This window comes from Phocoena sinus, chromosome 9 (assembly GCF_008692025.1).
Source record: "Phocoena sinus isolate mPhoSin1 chromosome 9, mPhoSin1.pri, whole genome shotgun sequence".
NCBI lineage: Eukaryota > Metazoa > Chordata > Mammalia > Artiodactyla > Phocoenidae > Phocoena > Phocoena sinus.
In genome coordinates this window covers 1,077,622-1,099,867 of record NC_045771.1, presented here as the reverse complement: position 1 = coordinate 1,099,867, position 22,246 = coordinate 1,077,622, and the positions used below count along the sequence as shown (strand labels likewise).

Genomic DNA, 22,246 nt, shown 5'->3' with positions numbered 1-22,246 from the left:
AGGGAAAGCTCAGTTTCATGGAGTGAGATGTTGGGCAGAGCAGCCATCGATGAAGAAAGAACGGGAGCGCCTGTGTGTTTACTATGCGTTATCCCTGAGATTCCAGGAGCTGAATTTCTGCTCTGCACGGCAGCCTCGGAGAGCTCACAGGCAGCCCAGGAAAAGGGCGGGTGTCCGGGGCAGTCCATCCACACAGGAGGTCACAGCTTGCCAGCCTCTGCCGTCTGGGATCACCAGAATGTGGGGGCAAAATCCTCTGGCCACTAGTGTCCCTTCGTCACTTAAAGAAATCAGGATGTTAGTGACTATAAGGTACGTGATGCTAACACAGGGCAGTGCCCCTTCCTCCAGGCAGGGCTGGAAGACCACCCCTCTGGGCTCGTTCTGGCCAACGGGCTGCAGACCACGGAGGGCTGAATGGGGTTTGTAATGTATTAGGAAATTTTCTTTTCTGTTTTAGGGAGAAGATCCGTCTTCTCAATAACTTTGCCTAGATCCATCCCAGAGTCCGTGTGTTTTGAGGATCCTTGTGGCGCAGTGGTTGAGAGTCCGCCTGCCGATGCAGGGGACACGGGAGATGGGCCTTGCGGGGCGGACGGGGCGGACGGGCCTGCCTGGGAGGGGCCCCGCTGCAAGGAGGGAAGCGACGGGTTTGATTTAGGGTCCTGAGTATTATTCACACAGCAGTCAACGGTGTGACAGGGAAGGCAGATTTGACCAGAGGCAGAATCGGCTCTTCATTCCTGGCTGTAAGTCGCCCCTGCTGCCCCAGCCCCGGTTCCGGGACGTGTGAAGTTTGCAGCTGCCGGTGGCCATGTAGGGCCCAGACCGTCCAGGACAGTGAACCAACCCCGCATTTCTGGATGACCAGGCCACTACCCCCAGCACGGTCAGTCCCACGGGCGCTAAACCCGTGGGCTACGGGGCGCTGTGTTGTGGTAAAGCTGAACCACAAACAAACAGGTGTGAGCAGGGTCCAGTTCTCCCCGGGACGCCACCACTGCCAACGGAGAAAGAGTGACCAGTGGGGAATGCTGGCGGCCGCGCCCTGAGCCCGGGGGCCGAGCTCACACACCTTCTCCGGTACGCTCCTGTCAAGACGCACACCCGGACCCCATCACGGGAGCACCGGACACACCCCAGCCAGAGACAGTCCAAGAAGCACAACCAGACCTGGCCGGTCCTCAAGGCCACGGTGCTGCCCACCAGAGGAGGCGAGGGGGACGTGACCAGTGAACGCACCGTGTGGCCGCTCCTGGAAGGGACCCTGCTGCAGAGAAAGGTCCCTGGGAGGTTTGACGCGGTCCGTACGTGAGTCAGTGGCATCGAATCAGGGCCAGCTTCCTGGCCTCGCCTGCCCCCTGTGGTTACGAAGCGTAACCGTGGGAAGCTGGTGAAGGGCACACGGGAATTACTTGTATGTTTTCTGCAAGTGTTTGCAGGTCTGAAATAATTTCAGATTTCAAAAAATCTAAGAAAACATGAAGTGTGCGGTGACTTTCACATAAGATTCCACAGAAGGGTCTGGTGACAATGCTGCAGGTTCTAGGGCCCGGAATAAAGCGGAGGGACAGAGGGGCCGTCGGTGCGGGTGCCATCAAGCCGCTCCCCCCCCCCGCCCCAGCCCAGATGCGGGAAGAGATCAGGGCAGCTGCGATCGCCCGCTAGGGCTGGGCAGAGTCCTGACCACTGAATGCTTCCTCTGGTCCTGCTCAGAAGAGGTTTCTGATTCTACAAGAGAATTAAGCTGGTTTTGGTTTTGCCTCAGTGCTTGGGGCTCCGACAACGCGGAACCAGCCAAAGGGCCCTTGCGATGATCTCCAAGGTCACAGTGTGCTCGCTGGACTTACCAGGCTCCCGGCTTCTCCCTCCTCAACGGAGTGGGCGGCATTTACACTGCTCTCTCTCCCTCAGGCTCAGACACTGCACCGCCCTGCTTGATTTCACATAGCGACAGCGAGGGAGGGACAGCGTAGGAACTGCTTGCCCTTTGTGGGGGACAGCGAGACCCCGAGGCAGGACGACTGGGGCCCCAGAATCGTCACCACCAGGCACCAAAGCACAACCCGGCTTGATTTCACAGGCGAGCTTACGATAACCTAAAGTCTCCTCGAGCACAGAGCAGCGATTTTGCAAGGGCATCTTTCACGATTTGTGGCCTTTGGTGGAGGCGCTAACGGCATCGGAGGGTCAGGACTCCGCACTGGGAAGAAGATTCTGTATTTTATGGCTGCAGGCTGTGTGGGGGTGTTTGTGGCTGGACACAGATATGTCTGGAATGCTGAGAGAATGGGTCACCCCAGTGACCTGCTTCTCTAGCTCTGGCTGACCCGAGGCCGACCAGGAATCTTTTGTCTTTGCTCCTCTTGCTGCGGACTTGGCCTTTTTAAGTATGCACACGAGCTACTCAGGGTGCTCAGGGACCCGGCAGCACCTGGGGACGTTCTGGTGACCACTGTCCTGATGGCCGCCCGGCAGAGCTGCAGCTTGGAGCCGGAAATACGGGAGGTGGGCAGAATGTTGCACAAACACAGAACATTCCATGCAGGGGTGCCGGCGTTTATCACTGACCTCTGACTATAAAACTGCAATGTTCTCCCTCCGTCCCCAAATCTGGCACACGGAGAGTTCCCAGGGCCTGAGATCCGACTGCATCCGCTCAGGCCGAAATGTCTGGCTGCTGCCGGAGCTGCCCTCGACCCTGCAGGGAGGCGCTGCCCGCGTCCTGCCCCGTGCAGCCCTGGCCTGGGAGGAGGCCAGCCGGCCCGACCCTCGCTCCTCTCGAGAAAACCTCCACACAAAGACCCACCCCCGCAAAGCCCTGGCAGCCCCGAGGACTGGCCGACAGTACCTTTGTCTGAACCATGCGTGGCCTCTGGTCCCTCAAGTGCTCCAGCGTCGCGGCAATGTCGATCTCTTTAGCGCCTGCAACAAACACAAATTGGGCTGAGTTCAGGCGCAAGACAGTCCGCGCTCTGCGTCCCTCGCCTGCTGCCGGGGTCCCTCAGGGCTCAGCGGCCAAATGACAACGACAGTCATCCCTCAGCTGCCCGGCTGGCAGGCAATTTCAGGGTTCACACAAGAAAACAGGGCAAGGCGGCTTTCATTAGCATTGATTCAAGAAGGCTGGGCTGAAAAATGTTATCAGGTGCCTATATAGATACCCACAGCAAGCTGTCGCCAGGAGCGACTAAGGCTTTCTTGATTTTTTTTTTTTTTTTGGTGGCATTTTAAGACTTTTATTTTTTTTGGCTGTGCTGCCCGGCTTGCGGGATCTCAGTTCCCCGACCAGGGATTGAAGCCGGGCCACAGCTGTGAAAGCCCGGAATCCTAACCACTAGGCCACCAGGGAACGCCCACGAATTTTTTTTAAAAGATATTTTTGATGTGAACCATTTTTAAAGTCTTTATTGAATTTGTTACAATATTGTTTCCATTTTATGTTTCGGTTTTTTGGCTGCGAGGCATGTGGGATCTTAATTCCCTGACCAGGGATCGAACCCGCGCCTGCTGCATTGGAAGGCGAAGTCTTAATCACTGGACCACCAGGGAAATCCCCCCAACAGTGTTTTGAGTCATAAGAAGTAGCATATAAACTTTAATTTCTAATGCATAGGATTTTTATTCAGAGAACTAATCTTATACATCTAAATATTGGCTTCTAAAGGCAGAGTTCCCTGCCTGTTAGAAGTGTGTTCCAAATGTTAAGAAAAGGTCAGGACGCCCCACGTGCTCACGGGTTAGTCGTGTGGCCCAGATCCCCTCCTACGGACGCACCCGCCTGACACCAGGTGACTTGGGTGCCACAGAAATAATACTATTTGAGTTTAAAAATGTAACCTTACGGATTCCGCGTATATTCTTGTTTTTGCATCTTGCTAGGTCCTTTGGTAGCTGGACAACAAACAAGACCGGGTCCCAAGCTCGCGAGCTTCTTACAGTTCAGAGGGGAGCATCTCACGTCTGCCGTGCAATCCTGTCAAATGCTGGGGGCTTGGGCGGGGCGCACCTCTGAAGTCGGCCGGGACCCCCCACCAACCCCCAGTAGGTGCCTGTCATGCACAGCATTTTGTCTCACGGTGCAAGAACTGTCACCACTCCCTGTTCAGGGGAAATTGAGGCTCGTCCCGGTCACGCAGAGCAGGTAGCCATGCTCATCGGACCCAGATGTGGAAGCGGGACCGGGCTGGTGGCCACCAGGACGGCTCTGGCCTCCCACTTCCATCACACCTGTGTGTGCACAGCCCTGCCCTTGGCCGGGAGCTGGGAGGCGCGCCTGAAAACGTCCAAGGCCGCGGCAGCCTTAGTGCCCTGGTTCATCCTGGAGGCCTGAGGCCCACGTGGGTGACAGCTGAGCCGCCAGCGCCTTTTTCCGAGCGGCAGGGAGATGTCGCTGGGGACACGGATGAGGATGGGAGGGAAGGTGGGGGGACCACACACTGTCTCAGGGAGAGGGTGCCTGAAGTGGGAGGGGCTGGCGGCTGGAGGGAAGGTGGGGACGGCTGGGAGGAAACACATCCCAACCAGGTGCTGTGCTCGCATCAGGGAAACCGCCACGAGTATAGGGAATCCGGCAGTAAGCCGCCGAGAGCGGGAGGCCAGGATCCGGGCTGACCCCCCTCGGCCAGCACGGCGGCCAGTCCGAGTGCCTCGAGGTGTGGGGACAGTGTGGCATGAGCTCATCACATCTAAGCCGGCCGTCCTTCCAGACAATGAACGCCCTCCGTCGGGTATGGGAACACCCCAAGCCCCCCTGACTCTTAAATCAAAGTCTTTCTAGGAAGTCTTTCTTTCTGGGGGATCCGCCGAGAAACTCGTCCAGGCGGAAGACAGGGTCTCCTGTTTGCCTGAAGGCTCCTCTGAAGGTGTCAGAAGTTTTCGAAAGCTGACAAGGTCACAAGATGTACAGTCTTGTTTGGGGGGGAACCTGTGAGCCCAGAACAGCCTGAAACAGTGGGTGAAAGAGGGGCTCCGGGGGGGGGTCCCCTGGCCACGTGTGCAGTGGCCCCCTGAGGGGCCCCCGTGCCAGGAAACTGCTTCCTCATCTCCCCAAAGGAACGTGGAAATGGGCTTCTTCAGGCCACAGGTTTGCCTTAAGAAAGTGAAGTCCTACGTGGAGAGAGAGCAAGGGAGGGGGTGTCCCACCCGAGACCCGAGTTCTCGTCCCCCCAGAAACACCCAGCTGCCGGGTCAGGGTGGCCCCTCTGGACGCAGCACGGAGCTGCTGCTGCTGCTGTTTAATTCCAAGCACGAAGAGGCCCGACTGTGGGCAGGACACGGAAAACGCCACCTGCGTGCGTCCGGGGCGGGCGCGAAGCTCCAGCGGGAGCAGAGCACCGAGGGGCCTCGCGGGGACCCGCGAGTCAGTGCGTGGTGACCGCGCGACGCACAGAACGTATTAGCTGCTCAGTGAATGTGACCCCGTGGATTCTGTGAGCAGAGCCTTCTGGGAGAAGTGCTATCTCTGGGCAGCTCTGTCCTCCCGTCCCGTGGACGCCAGGAGAACGAGGTGTGGGGCAGAGGTTGATTCACCAGTTCAGAGACGACCCTAGTCCTTTAAAAACAAAATCCTGAGGGGTCCAGACTTAACCCCCCACTTTTCAAGGTTGCTCAGGGCAGCGTCTTTAGTCCTTGAAACCGGTTTGAAAGACTCTTTCAACAGCCCTTTTCTTCCGAAGGGCTAGTCTGAACAAGAGAACCGGCATGAAGTCCCGAACCCCCCGTCCCTCCTCCGTCACCCTGGAGCGACTCTGCAGGGCTCTGCCTGGGGCCACGTGCAGGTCCCCTCCGAAGGCAGCTCCGTGGGGAGACTGTAGGCCACCGGGTGACGCTCTGATCAGGTCCTACGGACGAAACCTCTCTTTCCACTGCACTCTCCTTCGGACGACTGCTGACAGAGGAAGGAGAAGGCCTACTTAGGTTTTCCCTAGACAGGGTCTGGGGAACGCGAAACGCCCGGGGACCACGTCTCAGATCACGCTTAGCCTGAAGCCAAGGCTCAACAGCGGAGGGAATCAAATTAAACCTTATGAAACCGTACAGCGCTGAAAATAGAGAAGTAACGGATTTATCAGGTAGAATCAGTGGTCCGACGTGGATGGCTGCTGTCTCCCTGCGTGTTAGGATTGAGGAGAGTTAGTTATCTGAAGTGTGTGTGCAGAGAGAAGTTTTAATAGAGCACACGTGCAGGATCTTCTATGAGGGGCGGGGAGGCACGGCCCTGCATCCTCTTCGGTGACCCCGAGCATCCCGGTGACCCTGAGGTGCACGAGACACACAGTCTGTGTTTATAAACCAGAGCCTCGGGGCTGGAGGGAGGGGTGTGTGTCCTTCTTCACCTTATAAAAGGCTTTACTGAAGGTAAAAGGATTTGTTTAAATCCCCCAAATAGCTAGGAAGCTCCCTCTAGTGCTTTTAAAATGGAATGCTCTCTACAAATCCCATTTTGCTGATCCCATGTCAAGGTCCAGGCGAACAGACACGTGAGGTGCGGTGCTCACGTCGAAAAGCACGCGAATAGTTAAGGAATTAATTAAAACAGATGCAAATAAAACCCGGACAGAAGACGGGGTGTGATTTCAGGGAGAGGTTTCTGGCATTTTCTATCGGAGAAGCTATTTGGATACGAGAGGAATGTATGTGCTTATTTAAGTCATCCTGCGGTCGGTCTAAGCTGGTGATGCCATGAAGGTACAGCATAGACAGAGGCAGCCTGTGCATTTGGGCCCAGCACCGCACAGGGCGACTGTGAGTCAGTCTGACCCATCTCTCCCGGCACCAGTGACCCAGCAGGTGCGCTGCAGACTCGAGGCCGGAGTGGCCGGCGGGGTCCTGAGAGACACTGGCCAGGCGCCACCCCGAGCGCTGACCAACGCACACGAAGGGCTGCCGCTGTGGCCTCCCAGTGTGCTCGGTGGGGTGGGGGGCACTGGCTCCGAAGTTCACATTATTGGTTAAATACACTTTTAAGACAACAGGGGTTTTTAAGCTTTAGATAGAAAAGTGTTCACCATCAAACAAGAAACATTAAAAGAATTGAGTATTAGCAATATTAAAACAGTTTCTTAGGATGCGAGAGTCAATTCAGAGCGAAAGAAAGCCAAGCAAACGGGCCACTGGTGCCTCCTACGAGGCTTGCTCCGACTTCCCCTGGTGACTGCTGGCTAGTGGACGGGGCGCAGGGCTCTCGGATTTTGGCAGCGTGGCCGCGGCTCACGGTCGAGAAGCGCCCCTGTCTCTCCCCGTCCTCTGCGTCCACAGCGTCCTCGGCAACATCACGTAATAAACAGAAATACATTTTGTTGCAGAGCTTTTACCCAGAAGGTTTTGCAAACCGCAGGGATGCAATGTATCCTTTTTTCCTGTAAAAAAAAAAAGCCATCATGCGTCAAGCGCACGAGAGAGAAAGGCCTTTATTTTGCAGGAGGAAACTGTCTCAATTCCACCCTCTGGGAGAACCGAGGAAAGCTCTGCTCCTCACTAAACACACCTAAAGGGGCGAAGGAAGAGCGGTGACGGTCGTGAGCCCGCAAGGGGCACTGCCTAGGTCCCAGGACGAAGCCAGAGCTGTCTGAGCGCCGAGCCGGGTCCCGAGAGTCTGTGGTCTTCGGCTGAGCTCCGTTTGGGAAGGAAGGGCTGAGCAGTGATGGGCAGGGACAGCGCGAGGCCTCACCCCTGCAATCGGCAGGGCTGGATGTCACAGCTGGGGCTCCCTCTGGGTCAGCAGGATGACCGAGCCTTGACCCCAGGCGCCGCGAGTCAGGGGGCACCACAGCCGGAGGGCAGCCCTCCTCCCGCCTCTGGGTGTCTCTGGGTGCAGGTGCTGCCTCCAGACCCTGGCCTCCCACTGTGCACACACGTGGGCACGTTCCCACACACTCCCCCACGGTGCGCACACACGCACACGCACACACTGTCCTGGGTCTTCCGTGCCGAGCAGTTTCTACTTCATGTTTCTGGATGCTCTGAATCGACTGAAGATTTATCAAAATTTAAAAGGAAGACTTTTTTGCTGGCTTTCTAGATTAATGATCATCTCCCTTTCACAAGGTTTCACTGGGATCAAAGGAGACAAGTTGGCATCATATTCCCTTGAAAATCAAGTATCTCAGAACCCAAACAAACTAGGTATTTTTTCATGTTTTTAAAAACAAGTTCGAAATCATTTTTCAGGAGAAGCTAGGATGCCTCCAGATCTTTCTAAAAAAATACAAGTAAACAAAAGCAGGACTGGGTGTATTGCCTGTAAAGTTGCCATCACTTACGCTCCAGGAGGTGTCGGAATTGTGTGACGCATCCCGCGATGTTCAACGAGGCGCCAGAGTGTCTATGATGCTGCGCAGGTACCGGCAGCATCAACGCCGAGAACAGCCCGGCACCCAAGTGCGTGCGAGCGCACAGTGGATAAAAAAGAGGGCGTCAGGAAGGGTGACCGTTAAACTGGTCAAGAAGAGATGGACGTGACGGCCACGAGCAGCCTGACAGGCCTCCACGAGCACACCGTTCAGATCACCACCCACCCCGGGAAGGCAGGCGTCACGGACACAGCGCGTGCACGGGAAGGTGACGGCGGGGACCTCACTACCTCCCGGTTCCATCCACGTGACAAGGAACCACGCAGGACGCACAAGCCCCAGGACCCACTCAGGTCCTCAGTGGACGGGTCAGAGTTACGAAGGGGACGAGGGGTGGGTCATCCGGGTGATGTCCGTGGCTGCAGGGAAGAGGCTGGGAGCCCACAGTGACACGGGAGTCTCGGGGGAGCGGGGGGGCTCTGAGGCGGTCCTCCCGTGCCTCCCAGGATCTTGCACTTGGGGCCACAGACGCGCTCCTGAGCCCCCATACAATCAGAGCACAGGGGCAGGAGGGCGGGCCGGCAGCCGGGCCTCGTGGGACTGATGGCCGCACCGAGGGGCTGGGCCCTTGTTACCCTTGAACCGAGGCCAAGTGCTCCAGGGGAGCTGGACTCTCAGCCACTCACAAAACCCCCATCGAAGGCTCTCCGTGCCCCTCCTCCCACCTCGGCCCCCGAGTCTATGTCTGGTTCAGAAACTGAGGGTGCAGCCGGCCCTGTGGCCTGGCCGGGGACGGGGCTACTTAATTTCTCAGCTGATGGCAGCATGGGGACCACGTTCCTTGGATTCCTCGCACCGTCTCCGCCCATGAAAGGAGAGGCAGGGTCCGGGGAGGCCTCATCGGGCACCGCGAGGTCGTAAGGACGACACAGACGGTCAGCACTTGTCACAGACGCTCTAACACAAGTTCACGCGACTGGCAGGATTTTTCGGGAGGGTCACTAATGCAAAGTGACGGAGGCGTGGTCCTCAACACCACTGCCCACCCACAGAGCGCGGCCGCTCAGCCAGAGCACAGGCCTCAGGGTCCTACTTCACAGTGTTTGAGTCGTCGCTGCCCCGCGACCGGGGTTGCTGTGCTCAGGGACTTCCTGCCACCGGGGAGGAAGGAGAGGGGACGGACACTCACTGTCTGGGGAGGAGCCGTGAGCTGCTGCTGAGAGGGGCCAGGGCAGCTTTGCTGGGCCTCTGGGGTCTCCGGGGTAGGGAGATTCTGGGGCGGCGGGCAGCCAGCGATGCTGAAGGACTCTTGGGGCCTCCAAGCCGCGGCAACCCTGCCAAACATGGCCGGCCAGGCCTGCCAGGGGCCAGCAGGACGGACGGTGGCGATGCTCACGGGGACAGGGTGGGGGGCCAGTCTGGGTTTGGGGACCAGAGAGAGGAAAACCTGGGTGACAAGCTGGCTGTCGCTCTTCCGGGCAAAGGAAGCGTGCATGGGAGGGACGGCCCTGGACCGGCGTCGGGTGGGGTCCAGCCAGGTCTCCCAGCTTCTCATCGGCCACGTGGGACCGTGTCCACGGGTGACTCAGGAGGGAGGAGAAGCCATGTGAGCACATCTGACCCATGAGATGCAGGGGGCTCCACACCGGCCACGAGTGCCCCCTGTGGTGCCGAAGTCCACGGGGCCCCTGTCCGCCCATCGGCAGGTCAGAGAGAGCACAGAACTGTCAGCTTTACCTGCCCAGGAATGATCCATAGGATAGAGACCGTTTAGGAGGCAAAGTGTGCGATTACGGGCTGCAGTGTGGTTCACAAGAGGACCCGGATAAGATGGGCTTAGGATGTTTTCCAGGAACAACTGTCCCATTTTGTCTCGTGTCTCGCCTATTAGTCCCTCATCTATCGTGTCACCCGGGCCCGGGTCACATCCCCAGCGATACTGCTCCCGGGACCCCTGTCCCCACCCAACGAGTCTCAGCTCCAACTGGCCAGATGAACAGACCAGGGAAGAAATATCCACCTGTCACCTCATGGGACACAATTTCTCCAAGTAGAGGAAAGGCCTCACCACCCCACCCTGTTCTGGACACTTTTTTCAGCCTGAAACCTGCATGAGCTGAAGACAAGGCGTCACCGCCTGGAAGCCACGCTGGAGGCAGACTGGTCCGTAGAATTCCTTCTCTGCTGGGTCTTCATGTTTCAGCCACAGACATAAGAACAAGACGTTTCCCCCTCGACGCGCCTTGCTCTGTGCAGCCTGCCCCTCCCAGTTAGTCTTGTCTGTAGAAGTGCCGTCCACGTGCACGGTCGTGGCCAGGGGCGGGCTCGGCCCTTTGTGCAGACCCCTGTGCACATAGACCCCTGGGGTCCTGCCCACTCCAGCCCTTGAATCCAGCGGCACCAAGTCGATCCTGCCGGGACCCGCTGCACGTTCTCCTTCCCCAGCGGCTCCAGATGGATCCGGGTCAGTGAGCCTGTGGTTCCAGGTCCCCGTGGTCTGACCTCTGTCTCCCCTCCCTGGCGGAGTTTCTGCTGCGGCCCTAACAGACCCAGCTACCTGCTCCGCCCCTGTCCCCGGACCAAGCGGCCTGGCCGTGCCTCTGCAGTGCCGCCCCCTAAGCTCTTGGGCTCTGCCATTTGCAGAAAGACCAGGGCTCCGCATCAGCCTGGCCAGCTGGTTGCCTTCCAGCACGTCACCAAACCCCTGGGGATCTGCTTCCTCAGTTTGCAACCAAGTGTCGGAATAAATGATCCCTCAGGGCCCCTTGGGGCTGTGAGGAACGGGCTACAGACGCGTACGGGGCTCTGTGACAGGCGTGGGGTGAAGCGACCCCGCCACTGCCCCTGCATCCCGGGGCCCCAAGTCACAAGCTGCAGCCACTACCTGCTTCTCTTCATGGAGTGTAAAGCCCAGGAGGACAGATCGTTTCCCTTGTTCACCATGTATTCTGGGTGCTCAATAAGTACTAGGTTGGAACGGCACTTCTGTGTTTCAGCCCGTTATTTGCCAAAAGGGGGAACGATATGGCGATGGTGGCCGAGGGGGACAGCAGGGCCCACGAGTGGGGAAAGGGACTGGGGGGCACGTCCCCCGCAGACGAGGGCCGGGTCCTGGGTTCTGCAGGAAGGAGCCGGCGTGGCCCAGAGAGAGGGGCTGCGAACACGTGGGGCCTCCCGAGATCTTTCTCTTTAACATCCCGCTGACCGCTGTGTGCAGAAGAGACGGGCACAGGAGCGAGCGGGGAGGCCAGTCCAAGGCCACAGAGGAAGGGACGGAGGGAGCAGGGCCGAGAGACAGAAGAGAGTGGAGGACCGGACACACGTGGACGACCACCTTCAGCTCTGCTCCCTGGAGCACGGCCGCCCAACGGGACTTCCTGCTACGGGTGCGTTTTCCGTCTGTACCGCCTGTTTGGTAGCCCCCGGGCACCTGTGTTATTGGGGCGCCTGGCATGTGGTCAGCATTTCAATCTTATCATGTAAGTTGCCACACGTGGCTAATGGCTAATGCCCTGAACAGTGCAGCTCTGGGGGAGTGCTGGGTTTTAAAAGTTCAATGAGCCACGAAGTGTTACTTCTCCCAGAATGGGAGAAAATATTTGCAAATCACACATCTGATAAGGGTTTAATATTCACAATATATAAAGGACTCCTACATCTCAATGACAAAAAAACAAACAGCCCAATTAAAAAATGGGCAAAGAACTTGAATAGACACTTCTCCAAAGAAAATGTCCAAATGGTTGACACGCACATGAAAAGGTGCTCAACATCTCTAGTCCTTAGGAAAATGCAAAGCAAGCCCACAGCGAGAAGCTGCTTCACAGCCATGAGGATGGCTGCTATCAAAACCCCAGAAAATGACACAAGTGTTGAAGGGGGTGTGGGAACTGGAGCTCTTCCGTATGCACTGTTGGTGGGAATGGAAAATGGTGCAGCTGCTGTGGAAAACAGTACGGAGGGTCCTCAAGAAATTAGAAATAAAACTGCCATACGATCCAGCAATTCCACACTGGGTGTATAACCCCAAAGAATTGAAAGCAGCAGCTCAAAGAGATGTTTGCACACCCACGATCATAGTAGCATTAATTCAACAGCTGAAAGGTGGAAGCGACCCGAGTGTCTATAGGTGGATGACGGATCAGCTACCCGTGGTCCCCACCCCTGCAATGGAACGTCATTCAGCCTCAGCCAGGAAGGAAATCCTGCCACCGGCTCCAACACGGTGAACCTTGAGGACATGGTGCTCAGTGACATAAGCGAGGCACAGAAGGGCACAAACTGTCTGATTCCACTCATGTGAGGTCCCAAGAGCTGTCAGATTCACAGACACAGGAGGTACGATGGAGATGACGCATCCCCTTGCACGAGGAGATGCTTACTGATGCCACCATGTGACAGGGAAACAGTAAAGACGACGAGCTTCCTGAGGATGGAGACCCGGAGCTGGACAGACGGCCACGCGGGCACTGCACATCCCTTCACACTCCGTGCTGAGACCGCTTAGGACGAACTCGCGGCCGACGCGAGCTTAAAAGGCATCTCCAGGCGCACCTGCCGACTCGGGCTGGCACCCCATGTCATACCATGAAATCCCAGTCCTGCTGCAGTTCCTGCCGAACGAAAGGAACGGGCCCCCCAGGACAGTCCAGGGCTGCGGACACCCCAGGAGCCAGGAGGCTCAGGGTGGCACGGCCAGCTTCCCAGAGGTGGGGCTTCCTCCGTGGCCCCCGGTGAGGGACAGCCAGTGAGGCCACCTCCAGGTGACCCAGCACATGTGATCCTCGGGAAGCCCCACCATCCGCCTGGCGCTCTCCATTTGTTTGAAAATTGTGGTGAAATATGAAAAACCCTGGGCAAAGAGAGGTCACGGACAAAAACGTAAAAGGCACAAGCTTGGAAAATATCTCGGCTGCAAAACCAACGTTGCTACGCTTGAGCTCAGTCTCTAGGTGAGAGGGGAATGCTACCAAACCCTGATTCTGACCCAAAATATTAGCCTGAGTTAGACGTGTGTTCGCAGCCACAGGAAAAATGTGTGGAAGAATTCTACAGGTTGACCCCTGACTTTCCCGCCACAAACCCGGGCAGAGAACCAGCCCCCCCCAACTCAGACTTCAAACCGCATCCCGTCTGCTCGCTGACAGACCAGACGGTGCCGAAAGCCCCTTATGATTCCTGCTGTATCAAAGGCTTTACTCCCCGAAGCCCGTGTGCCCAGCCCAGGCTCCAGGTTGTGGCTGGCTGGGCTGCCCGAGTGTCCCCGGCCAGCCTCAGAGCCCAGGGCCGACGCAGGCGCCGGGCTGCAGGAGAGCTTGGGAGAGGCATTCTTCGGTCCTCCTGCAATTCATTCCTTTAAGAAAAAGGGAATGGGAAGAAAGGTTTCGTGTCCAGGCCCAGAGCCTTTGATCATTTGATCAACGCGGGCCGGCAGTATGGGCCTCCGGCTTCTCAGGCCAGACAAAGGTGGCCCTGGCCGCCCGGCCCCGCAAGCCTGGCCCAGAACAAAACCCCGGCGGCCGCTCGCCGGGGCGGCCTGGGAAAGGCCCACCTCGCAGGCCGAGGGGCCGCCCTGCCCTTTGATCTGTCCCGAGACTGCAGCCTGGGCCCCGGGTCAGGGGATTGCACAGCGCGGGCCCCCGGGCAGAGGGGAGCAGGTCAGGGGCAGAATGAGGGGTGACCAATCTCTGAAAGAGCCTGGAGACCGCCCTCCCGGGTCAGTTCCACATGGCTGGGCTCGCACTGTTGCCGCAGCCGAGCCTCAAGTGGGATTTGACAAGACAGGGCAGGCACCTCGGGCCCAGGGGCAGGCGGGGCGGGGGGCAGCCGGGATGGGAGTCGGCCCCGCCCCCGGGGCTGTGGCACTGTCCCGCTCCAGGTGCCCTCACACCTGCTGGGTGGACACCCGGGTACTCCCCCCCGGCCCCGGTACCGGTACCGCTGGGGCGCCTGTCCTTGGGACGAGCCGGGCGCCATGCCACACGGTGTATACGCAGTGGGTTCCTGTGTCACTTGCTTACACGCAAAGGCGGCACCTCAAACATGCAAGGGGATCTGCATTCTCGGAAGGCATTTGGTTTGATAGACGGGGAAACACTACATGTGACAGCAGACAGGGGAGCAGGATGGGGGAGAAGCAGGAATTCCGCTGTGGGCTGCCGGCTGTAGTGACGGCGCATTTGCAAATGAAGACACAGATACAGTCGATGGGACACAGCGGCATTACTGGACGGGGAACAAACGACCTTCCCACCAAAAAAGTTCGCTTTTTGGATCTGAGGCCAAAACATGTTATTAAAAAGCACCGTCAGAGCATTTGCATTTGCTTCGTTGTTTCTTTGTTTGCACATCACAGCTCGGAGCTACTTCAGGGCGTGAAATACGGTCTCTGGTGGTGTGAGCCCGGCCCACTGTCCCGCACCCCTGCCTCCCCGCCCCGGAGCCGGCAGGGAGCCTGCAGCACCAAGGGGGGCCAGTCCCGGGTCCCGGCTGGTCACATGCTTACTAGCTGTAGGGCTGGTAACGCTCAAGCTCTCTAGTCCTTGTGTGTAACACAATGGCTATTATTTTATCCTCACACGTCGATATCCCTGGGCTAAAGATGTGTTCTGTTTTTCTTTTAACCAGGAGAAATGGAGTAAGAAAGATGCCTATTTCAGAGCTGCTGACAGTGGTGTGACAATGTATAGAAATCCATTTCTGTAATCAGTGTCTGCTCTTATTGCCAGGCAAAGGATGAAGGGTGGGCGTCCTGGAAGGTGGGTGTCCTAGCTAAGAACACACGTGTGCGTGTGTGCGTGAGTGTGTGTCAATGTAGAGAGGACGACGTTTTCACAGGTGGGAAGGAGAATGTAAGACGTCACTCATCGCAGTGTTTCCTGCCCAAGTTCCCTGGAGGCTGACAGGCATCTCAAGAACAAGGAAGTGCCTTTTCAGGTCAGGTTAGGGTCTCCCTGCTGACGTGTGTGGTTCTCCCAGAGGCGGGTCCGAGAGAATCTTCTCCCAGTTGACTATGGAGCGCACTCTGGCCTCTAAGGGGACACCTCACGGGTTTGTTCTGTGGACCACGCTTGGGGAGCCGCCAGCCCCGTTTGGTCCCTGTACTCTCATGGGTTAAACTCCACCCAAGCCATGAACTCATCCCAGGTCATCACAGCACTCATCACAGCACTCTAACCCCAGGTCCCCCGACACTGTCTTTAGGAGGAAAAGGCCCAGGACCACGGACAGCGATTCATGTGCTAAAACGATGTTACAAAGGGGCGTCCAAAGGTGACCTATTTTAGAGACACTCACTCCAAGAGATTTTAGGTGGCTCTGAATTTTGCAGATATAGTTTGAATAACAGGGAGGATTTAAGGCTATTCTGAGCTGCTGAAACGCTGGAAGATCAGGGCTGCCTTCTCCTCACTCCTGGTGTTAACACAGGACGTCCTCAGCGAGCACTCACGCGTCACCGACTGTGTGCTGAGGCCAGAGCGCGACCCCGGGCGGAGGAGGTGACGAAGGAGGAACCTTAGAAATGAACGCGCTTTGCCGCAAACAGCCTTCCTGCGGCCCAGGCTAATTTTCCCCAAGGATTTCTGTGACTACTGCACCGAGGTTGCCATGGCAACCCCATCTGGCTCTGAGCCACAACAAAGCAGCCCCGCTCTGAGTCTTACCTTTGGCCATCTTATTGAGAACCATGTCGATCAGGATGTAGGTGCCGCTCCTGCCCGCGCCGTCACTGTCAATAGAAGGAGAGAGATGAGGACACAACGCACCATGCTGTCCCCACTCCCCACACGCCAACGATGGCATCTTGCCTCTGTGCTCAAGGGGGGCCCATGAGAGGAGGGCAGGGTGGAGAATTGGAGAGGAAGAGAAAGAAAGGGGGTGAGGGGGGTCAGGGGGGGAGAGGGGAGGAGGATGGGAATGGAGGGGGAGGAGGAGGAGGGGAGGGGGGAGGAGATGGGAGGGGGAGGGAGGGGAGGGGAAGGGGAAAGGGAGGGGAGGGGAGAGGGAAGGGGAGAGGGGGAAAGGGAGGGGAGGGAGGGGGAAAGGGAGGGGAGGGGAGGGGGAAAGGGAGGGGAGGGGAGGGGGAAAGGGAGGGGAGGGGAGGGGGAAAGGGAGGGGAGGGGAGGGGATGGGGGATGGGAGGGGAGGGGAGGGAGAGGGAAGGGGAGAGGAGGGGGAAGGGGAGGGAGGGGAGGGGGAAGGGGAGGGGAGGGGAGGGGAGGGGAGGGGAGGGGAGGGGAGGGGAGGAGGGGGAGGGGAAGGGGAGGGGGAGGGGAGGAGGAGGGGAGTGGAGGGGAGGGGGAGGGGAAGGGGAGGGAAGGGGAGGGGGAGGGGGAGGGGAAGAGAAGGGGAAGGAGGCGGAGAGGGAGGGGGAAGAGGAGGGGCAGAGGGGAGACTGGAGCGCTTTCAGCCCTGAGCTAACAGCGGTGCAGATTAGCTATTGTGCCTGTGTTGATTTGTTCCTTTCTTCCTTTTTTCTCCCCTCTTTGGTCAAAGATTCAGCAAATTTTGTCAGAAAAAAAATGAAATAAAGAAATGCCCGGCAGTGTCAGAGTTGATGGCATTTGTATTCAAAGTGTCTGCAAGAGGCCAGCTGTGAGCAGGGGAAGAAGGACGGGTGCAGGTCTCGGGTGTCCACACCCTCGGGGGGCCGTCTGTCCGTCCGTCTAAGGAGTGGGGTGCACATGTCCCCCGTCACTGCAACGGAGCCTCTCTTCATCCCCCCTCGCCCCCAGCTGTAATGGGAATAATCACCACCTGGACGAGATGTAAAAACGTTCTGAATTGTGGCTCGACAATAGCCAGTGAGAGAAAAGGAAGGTGCCTCTTCTAGGAGGAAGTAGCCCTGCATCTCTCCTCCTGCACCATGTGCCCTGAGATGGTCCTTAGGTCAAGCAGGCCGTTCTCACGCCCATGGGCAGCATGTAAGTAAGAGGATGGTGTTTACACGTATACTCCTGGCAGAGTCAGCCAACTGAAGGAGAAGACCAGCGTCTCCGTTTCAGGACTTGGGGAGCTGTGTGACCGCGCTCTCAGTCTCGGACCTGCCGCTTATCCTTTCACAGCAAAGAGTCGCTGAGTGTGGCCTCAACACGTCTCTCAAACAAACGGTGGAAAAAGCCTTGGTTGGAAAGAGAATGATTCCGCATTGTGCCGTGCCCACCTGCGCTCCAGAGGCGGGGATGCCGCCATGCCAGTGTCGCCGACGCCCGAGTGACCGGCCTTCGGCCGAGGGTTTCCTCAGGTCCCTTCAGCTCACGTCACACAGCTCTGCCCAGATCTGCCTCAGAACTGGAGACGGTTCTCCATGGGTGGGTTAACGGTGCTCTGGTCCAGTTCTCGAGGATACAGACCATACTCTGCACACCTCGTCTTCTCTCACGGACCGACACAGAAACACACACACACACTCATGCAGGTACACACACACGGACACACAGGCACACACATTCCACACCCACACACTCAGATACACACACACTCATGCAGGTACACACACACGGACACACAGGCACACACATTCCACACCCACACACTCAGATACACACACACTCATGCAGGTACACACACACGGACACACATTCCACACCCACACACTCAGATACACACACACTCGTGCAGGTACACACACACGGACACACACACACTCAGACACATGCATGCACAGACTTCCTGACTGATCTTTGGAGACCTGACTCCTTTTTATCCCAGGCAGAAAGGAATACTCTGCAAGACAGTTCTAGACAATGGGGCGCACTTCTTCACCAAAAGAGGTGGGTAGGGAGCTCGGGGAAGAGCTCGCCCTCGGAGGGAGTTTTCTTCCAGTGGATCTTTCTTCTCGGTTGGGGGGAACCCACTTGAGGACACGTGAGCCACTGAACTTTCACCCGAAGGCCACTTGTTTGATTCCAGGTCTGTCCCGTTCATAACTGGCCCCAGCCTCTGCGCAGGTTTCCAAACATCTGCAAGGTGTGCTGGGCCGAGACCCCTCCACACACCACACACACCGTCTCAGAGCGTTTGCGCAGCAGTCCCAGGAGGGTTTAAGACAAAATAAGTTTATATCCTCGGTTTCCTTTAGAAGTACCAGTTAGATACACTTATTAAGCAATCAGGAGGTTCAGTTCCTATATTTAATAGTGGTTACTTTTGAGGTAGTGAACACTTCTTAATCCAGGTTAAAAGTTGTACTTGCCTGCAGTGGACAATTATTGGACAAGAACGGCCCCTGTAGCACTTGTTTACTTTTCTGAAATAAAGAGAGACACAGAAGTTATGATTATGTACTAGACTCTGTAGCAGCCATCCAAACAACCCATACGCCAAAGCAAACAGACCGTCTCTTGGACATCGTTTTGCAATACCCTGTTTTGACAAAGAAGATCAAAATTATGCACACATTTTCAAAGGTTTATTTTTCTTTTCAATATTAAATTATTAAACAGAGCTTTGAAAACAATTCTTACATTTACACAGCTTTCTTTTTCCCTTTACAAGTATGAACTCTGGCCTGAGGTCAACAGATCCATCGGTGTGAGCCTCCCCGCCCCCCCACCCCTTGCTCTAGTTAATTTGACTTCCGTTGTTGTTGTGATATGTCTAGATTCTTCGCTTAAATTTTTGAGTTTTGCAATTTACACTCCGCATTTCTTACAGTCTAGACATCACATTGGGATGCAACATTACTGTGATGTCTCAAAACAGCATCTTAAAGACACTTCTCGATCTGTCAGTTTCGTAAGGATATCTAAATTACAGAGAAGCCTCAATTATGTCCAAGACACATATTTCCATTTTTATAAATCTGATTATGTTTAAAACAACTTGTTTGTGCAGATTTTAGGTTAGAATTTATGAAAATTAACAAGAAGCGTTGATTATGTTTAAAACAACTCGGTTGTGCAGATTTTAGGTCAGAATTCATGAAAATTAACAAGAAGCGTAGATTAAGATTTTGTAACCAAATCCTAAATCACTACAGAGCACTGCTAGGAAATTCACTGTATAAGCTTGATATTTTTTGTAATTCAGTGAAACAACTAATCATGTTTACAAATTATATCCAAATTCTCAGTAAAATCTTTCTAAATAAAGAAAATTAAAGACAGAATTTTGGTTAATTGGAGGGAAATAACGTGTGACGGGGGTGTGCTCTAAAATATGCTGTGACTGTGAATTTCTATGATATAAGACGTGAAGTTAAATTTTAAAAAGAATGACAGTAGAGAAAAATCTTTTTCTTCATATGCCGGAAATGGGAAAATGTCACATTTCTCTGCAAAGGCTTGTCTGCTCAGCATGGAAATAGTTGAAAGTGGAAATTCAATCAGCGGGTTCTCTTGCTACAAACCCCTGAGACAGTGTGGGATTGGGAGGGAGTCGAGTGCTGTAGCTGACGGGTGAGCTGAGTGGGTATTTTAATGTCACATAAAATGACATTTATTGCCCAAATGTCAGAGCTCTGTTGCTTTCCTACTTCCGCTATGGAGTGAACAGAATAGGCGCTTCTGAAGGGAGACTCCACCCCCAGAACGGCACAAGGGAAGTGGCAGGAGGTGGCCGTGCGGTCCACGTAACGTGTGCCCGGAGACGGCCACGCCCGGGGCCATCGGGCAGCAGCACCTGCTCTGTGGCTGCTCCCCGGCTGAGATCCAGGCTTCAAACCCGGACCTCAGAGAGCCTGGGAGGTGAGGACCCAGAAACCCGGGTACAACAGGCAGCCCAGAGTCCTCGTGGCCACGGCACTGCTTCTGCTGGAGCCTATCCTTGCTTTTGACCTACACCCCAGTGTTAGGGTTTAGGGGAGAGGAAAGGGGAAGTGATTAAGTTGAGGGAACGTCTGTGCCAGGATCCCTGGAAAGTTCTCAGCCCTTTGAGAAGAAGAGATTGGAAAAGAGATCTACCAGCTCCTTCTAAAACCTCCCATTCTCGAGTCAGGTTGTCAAGGCAACAGCGAGCTTTAGCTCCGACAGAATAGATGCCAGGCCCCAAGGACTTGTCTCCAGCGTGAGCAGTGGGGAGCCCGCCAGCCCAATGAAGGCCGTGTGTGTGCCTGTGCACGCGTGTGTGTCCAGGCACGATGCACACACCGTGTGTGTGTGTGTGTGTGTGTGTGTGCGTAGCACGGAGCTTGCTCGCCCGTGAGACCAGAGCCGGGGTGGCTCTACTTTTACAGGCCTTGCACCTTCAAGCAGAACTTTCTCCTGGACGCTTCTCAGTCACGGAATCTTTTAGGTGTGAACCACCTCAGCTCGGCACCTCCAACACCCTGTTACATTTCCCACCTGCCAGGCCTGTCTGTGTTTCTAAAGGCTAAACTCAACTTTCGGTCAATCCCCCGGTTTTGCTCATTTTTTCTGATGGGGCCAAGCACAGGAAAGGTACATTGAAAAAGAAATAAACACAACAACAAGATGCCCTTCTCTGAAACGTGCTGGTTGCAGGAAAGGACAGCATAAGGAAGCGGTAGGCCAGCAGTGCTCCATGTACAGCCGGCCGGTCAGGCCCCCTCTGGCCAAATGCAGGAGCCACCTCTCTGGCTAAGAAATGTGGCTGAAGAGCAAATTACTGGCTACTTTGGCTGTGACTTGCTTCTCCAGACTGCAATTCTGGTCTCTATCGTACGACACGTTCAAAGTGTTCTTTTCTCCAGCGTGCTGTGACCGGCTGCCTCGGCAGGACCCGAGAAGGTCTCAGTGTAATTTTAATACCCATGCCAGCCCCTCCCTGTGCTAAACCTATGTACAAACGGCCGCAAGCAATCGAGGAGGCGCGAGTGGAAATCCAGTGTGCGGCCATGGTTTCGAATTTTATTTACACAGAACCGGGTACTTGTGTTATTACCATATAAAGCATCACAAGGAGAAAAGCAGAAGCATCACACGGTCCACCAAAGCGTTCATCTGGTCGACCCGAGAGAGAGGTGTGGATTATTCATGAAGATGAGGAATGCACAGCTGTCTGGTTTTACTTTACTGGAACAAATCGTCAGTAAGCAAGAGGCCGCAGACATTGAGTAAGATGGATACCGTATATACTGCAACAGGAGGCATTCACCGAGAAAGAACGATTAGTAATACAAACCAACCCATGGGTCACTGAGTGAGAAGGAACCGCCATGCAACCAACAGCAAGCAAAGGTCAGAGGTCGTTAGAGGCTCAGAAAGGGGGCTTCCCACTCTGTCCCTGCAGTACAGTCACAGTTTCCAATGATCACTTTTGTGACTATGCAACTGGGCTTATATTACTAGCTGCAACGTCACAAAAATGACACTGGCCACCGCTCATTAGCTGGCAAAGTAAGGGTTGTCCATGTTTACAGTGAGCAGCCTTTAGTGGATGTCATTACACACAGCCGGGAGTGAGAGAGTAGCGGAGACAGAGAATTCTTCTACAGCAAAGCCCTCACATGTGATGCTAATTATCTCTTAGCTTAGCAGTTTCTCTTTAAAGTGTAAATGTGCTCCCTCTGGGCGCCAGAAATATTTAATTACACATCTCGGTGTCTGACGAACGCGCTCGGCCAGAACGGGAATGAACGCGGGTCTATTGTTCAAAGGGAGCCGAGCCGCCCCGCTGCATTGAAATGACCAGTGTCTTCAGAAGCCGGCTCACCTTCCGATGGCTGACACGTGGGGGCTGCTTGACACAGAAAACCACAAAGCAGCGATCCGTGTCTGAGCGCGATGTGCTCTGAGAATGTGATCGTACCAACGGCCCAGGTAGTACATGAGAGCAACCTTGTCCGCTAGTGAGGGCAGGACAGCTTTCTCTCTAACGAGATGCTCAAAACCGGGTCTGGGGGTTCGCGTTCCTTTTTATTTACCGAAACCTTCTCGGGCCCTATCTCCTGGGACTCTGGAGAAATGGAATCTGGGGAATCAGATTTTTCTTCCTGACGAACGGTAAGCACAGAGGGTTGGTTATGTATTGTCCAACTCCATATATGGATA

The 22,246-nt window shown here is 55.6% G+C and overlaps 1 protein-coding gene across 1 annotated transcript in view; it reads right to left on the bottom strand.

The window, feature by feature from the left end:
• PTPRN2 (protein tyrosine phosphatase receptor type N2) overlaps window positions 1-22,246 on the bottom strand; it is a 693,051-nt gene that overhangs the window by 4,470 nt on the left and 666,335 nt on the right. The window contains exons 20-22 of the mRNA XM_032644042.1: window positions 18,490-18,543; window positions 15,959-16,023; window positions 2,852-2,925 (exon numbers count right to left, since the gene is read on the bottom strand). Coding sequence (XP_032499933.1) covers window positions 2,852-2,925; window positions 15,959-16,023; window positions 18,490-18,543 — 193 coding nt within the window. The remainder of the gene's footprint in view (window positions 1-2,851; window positions 2,926-15,958; window positions 16,024-18,489; window positions 18,544-22,246) is intronic.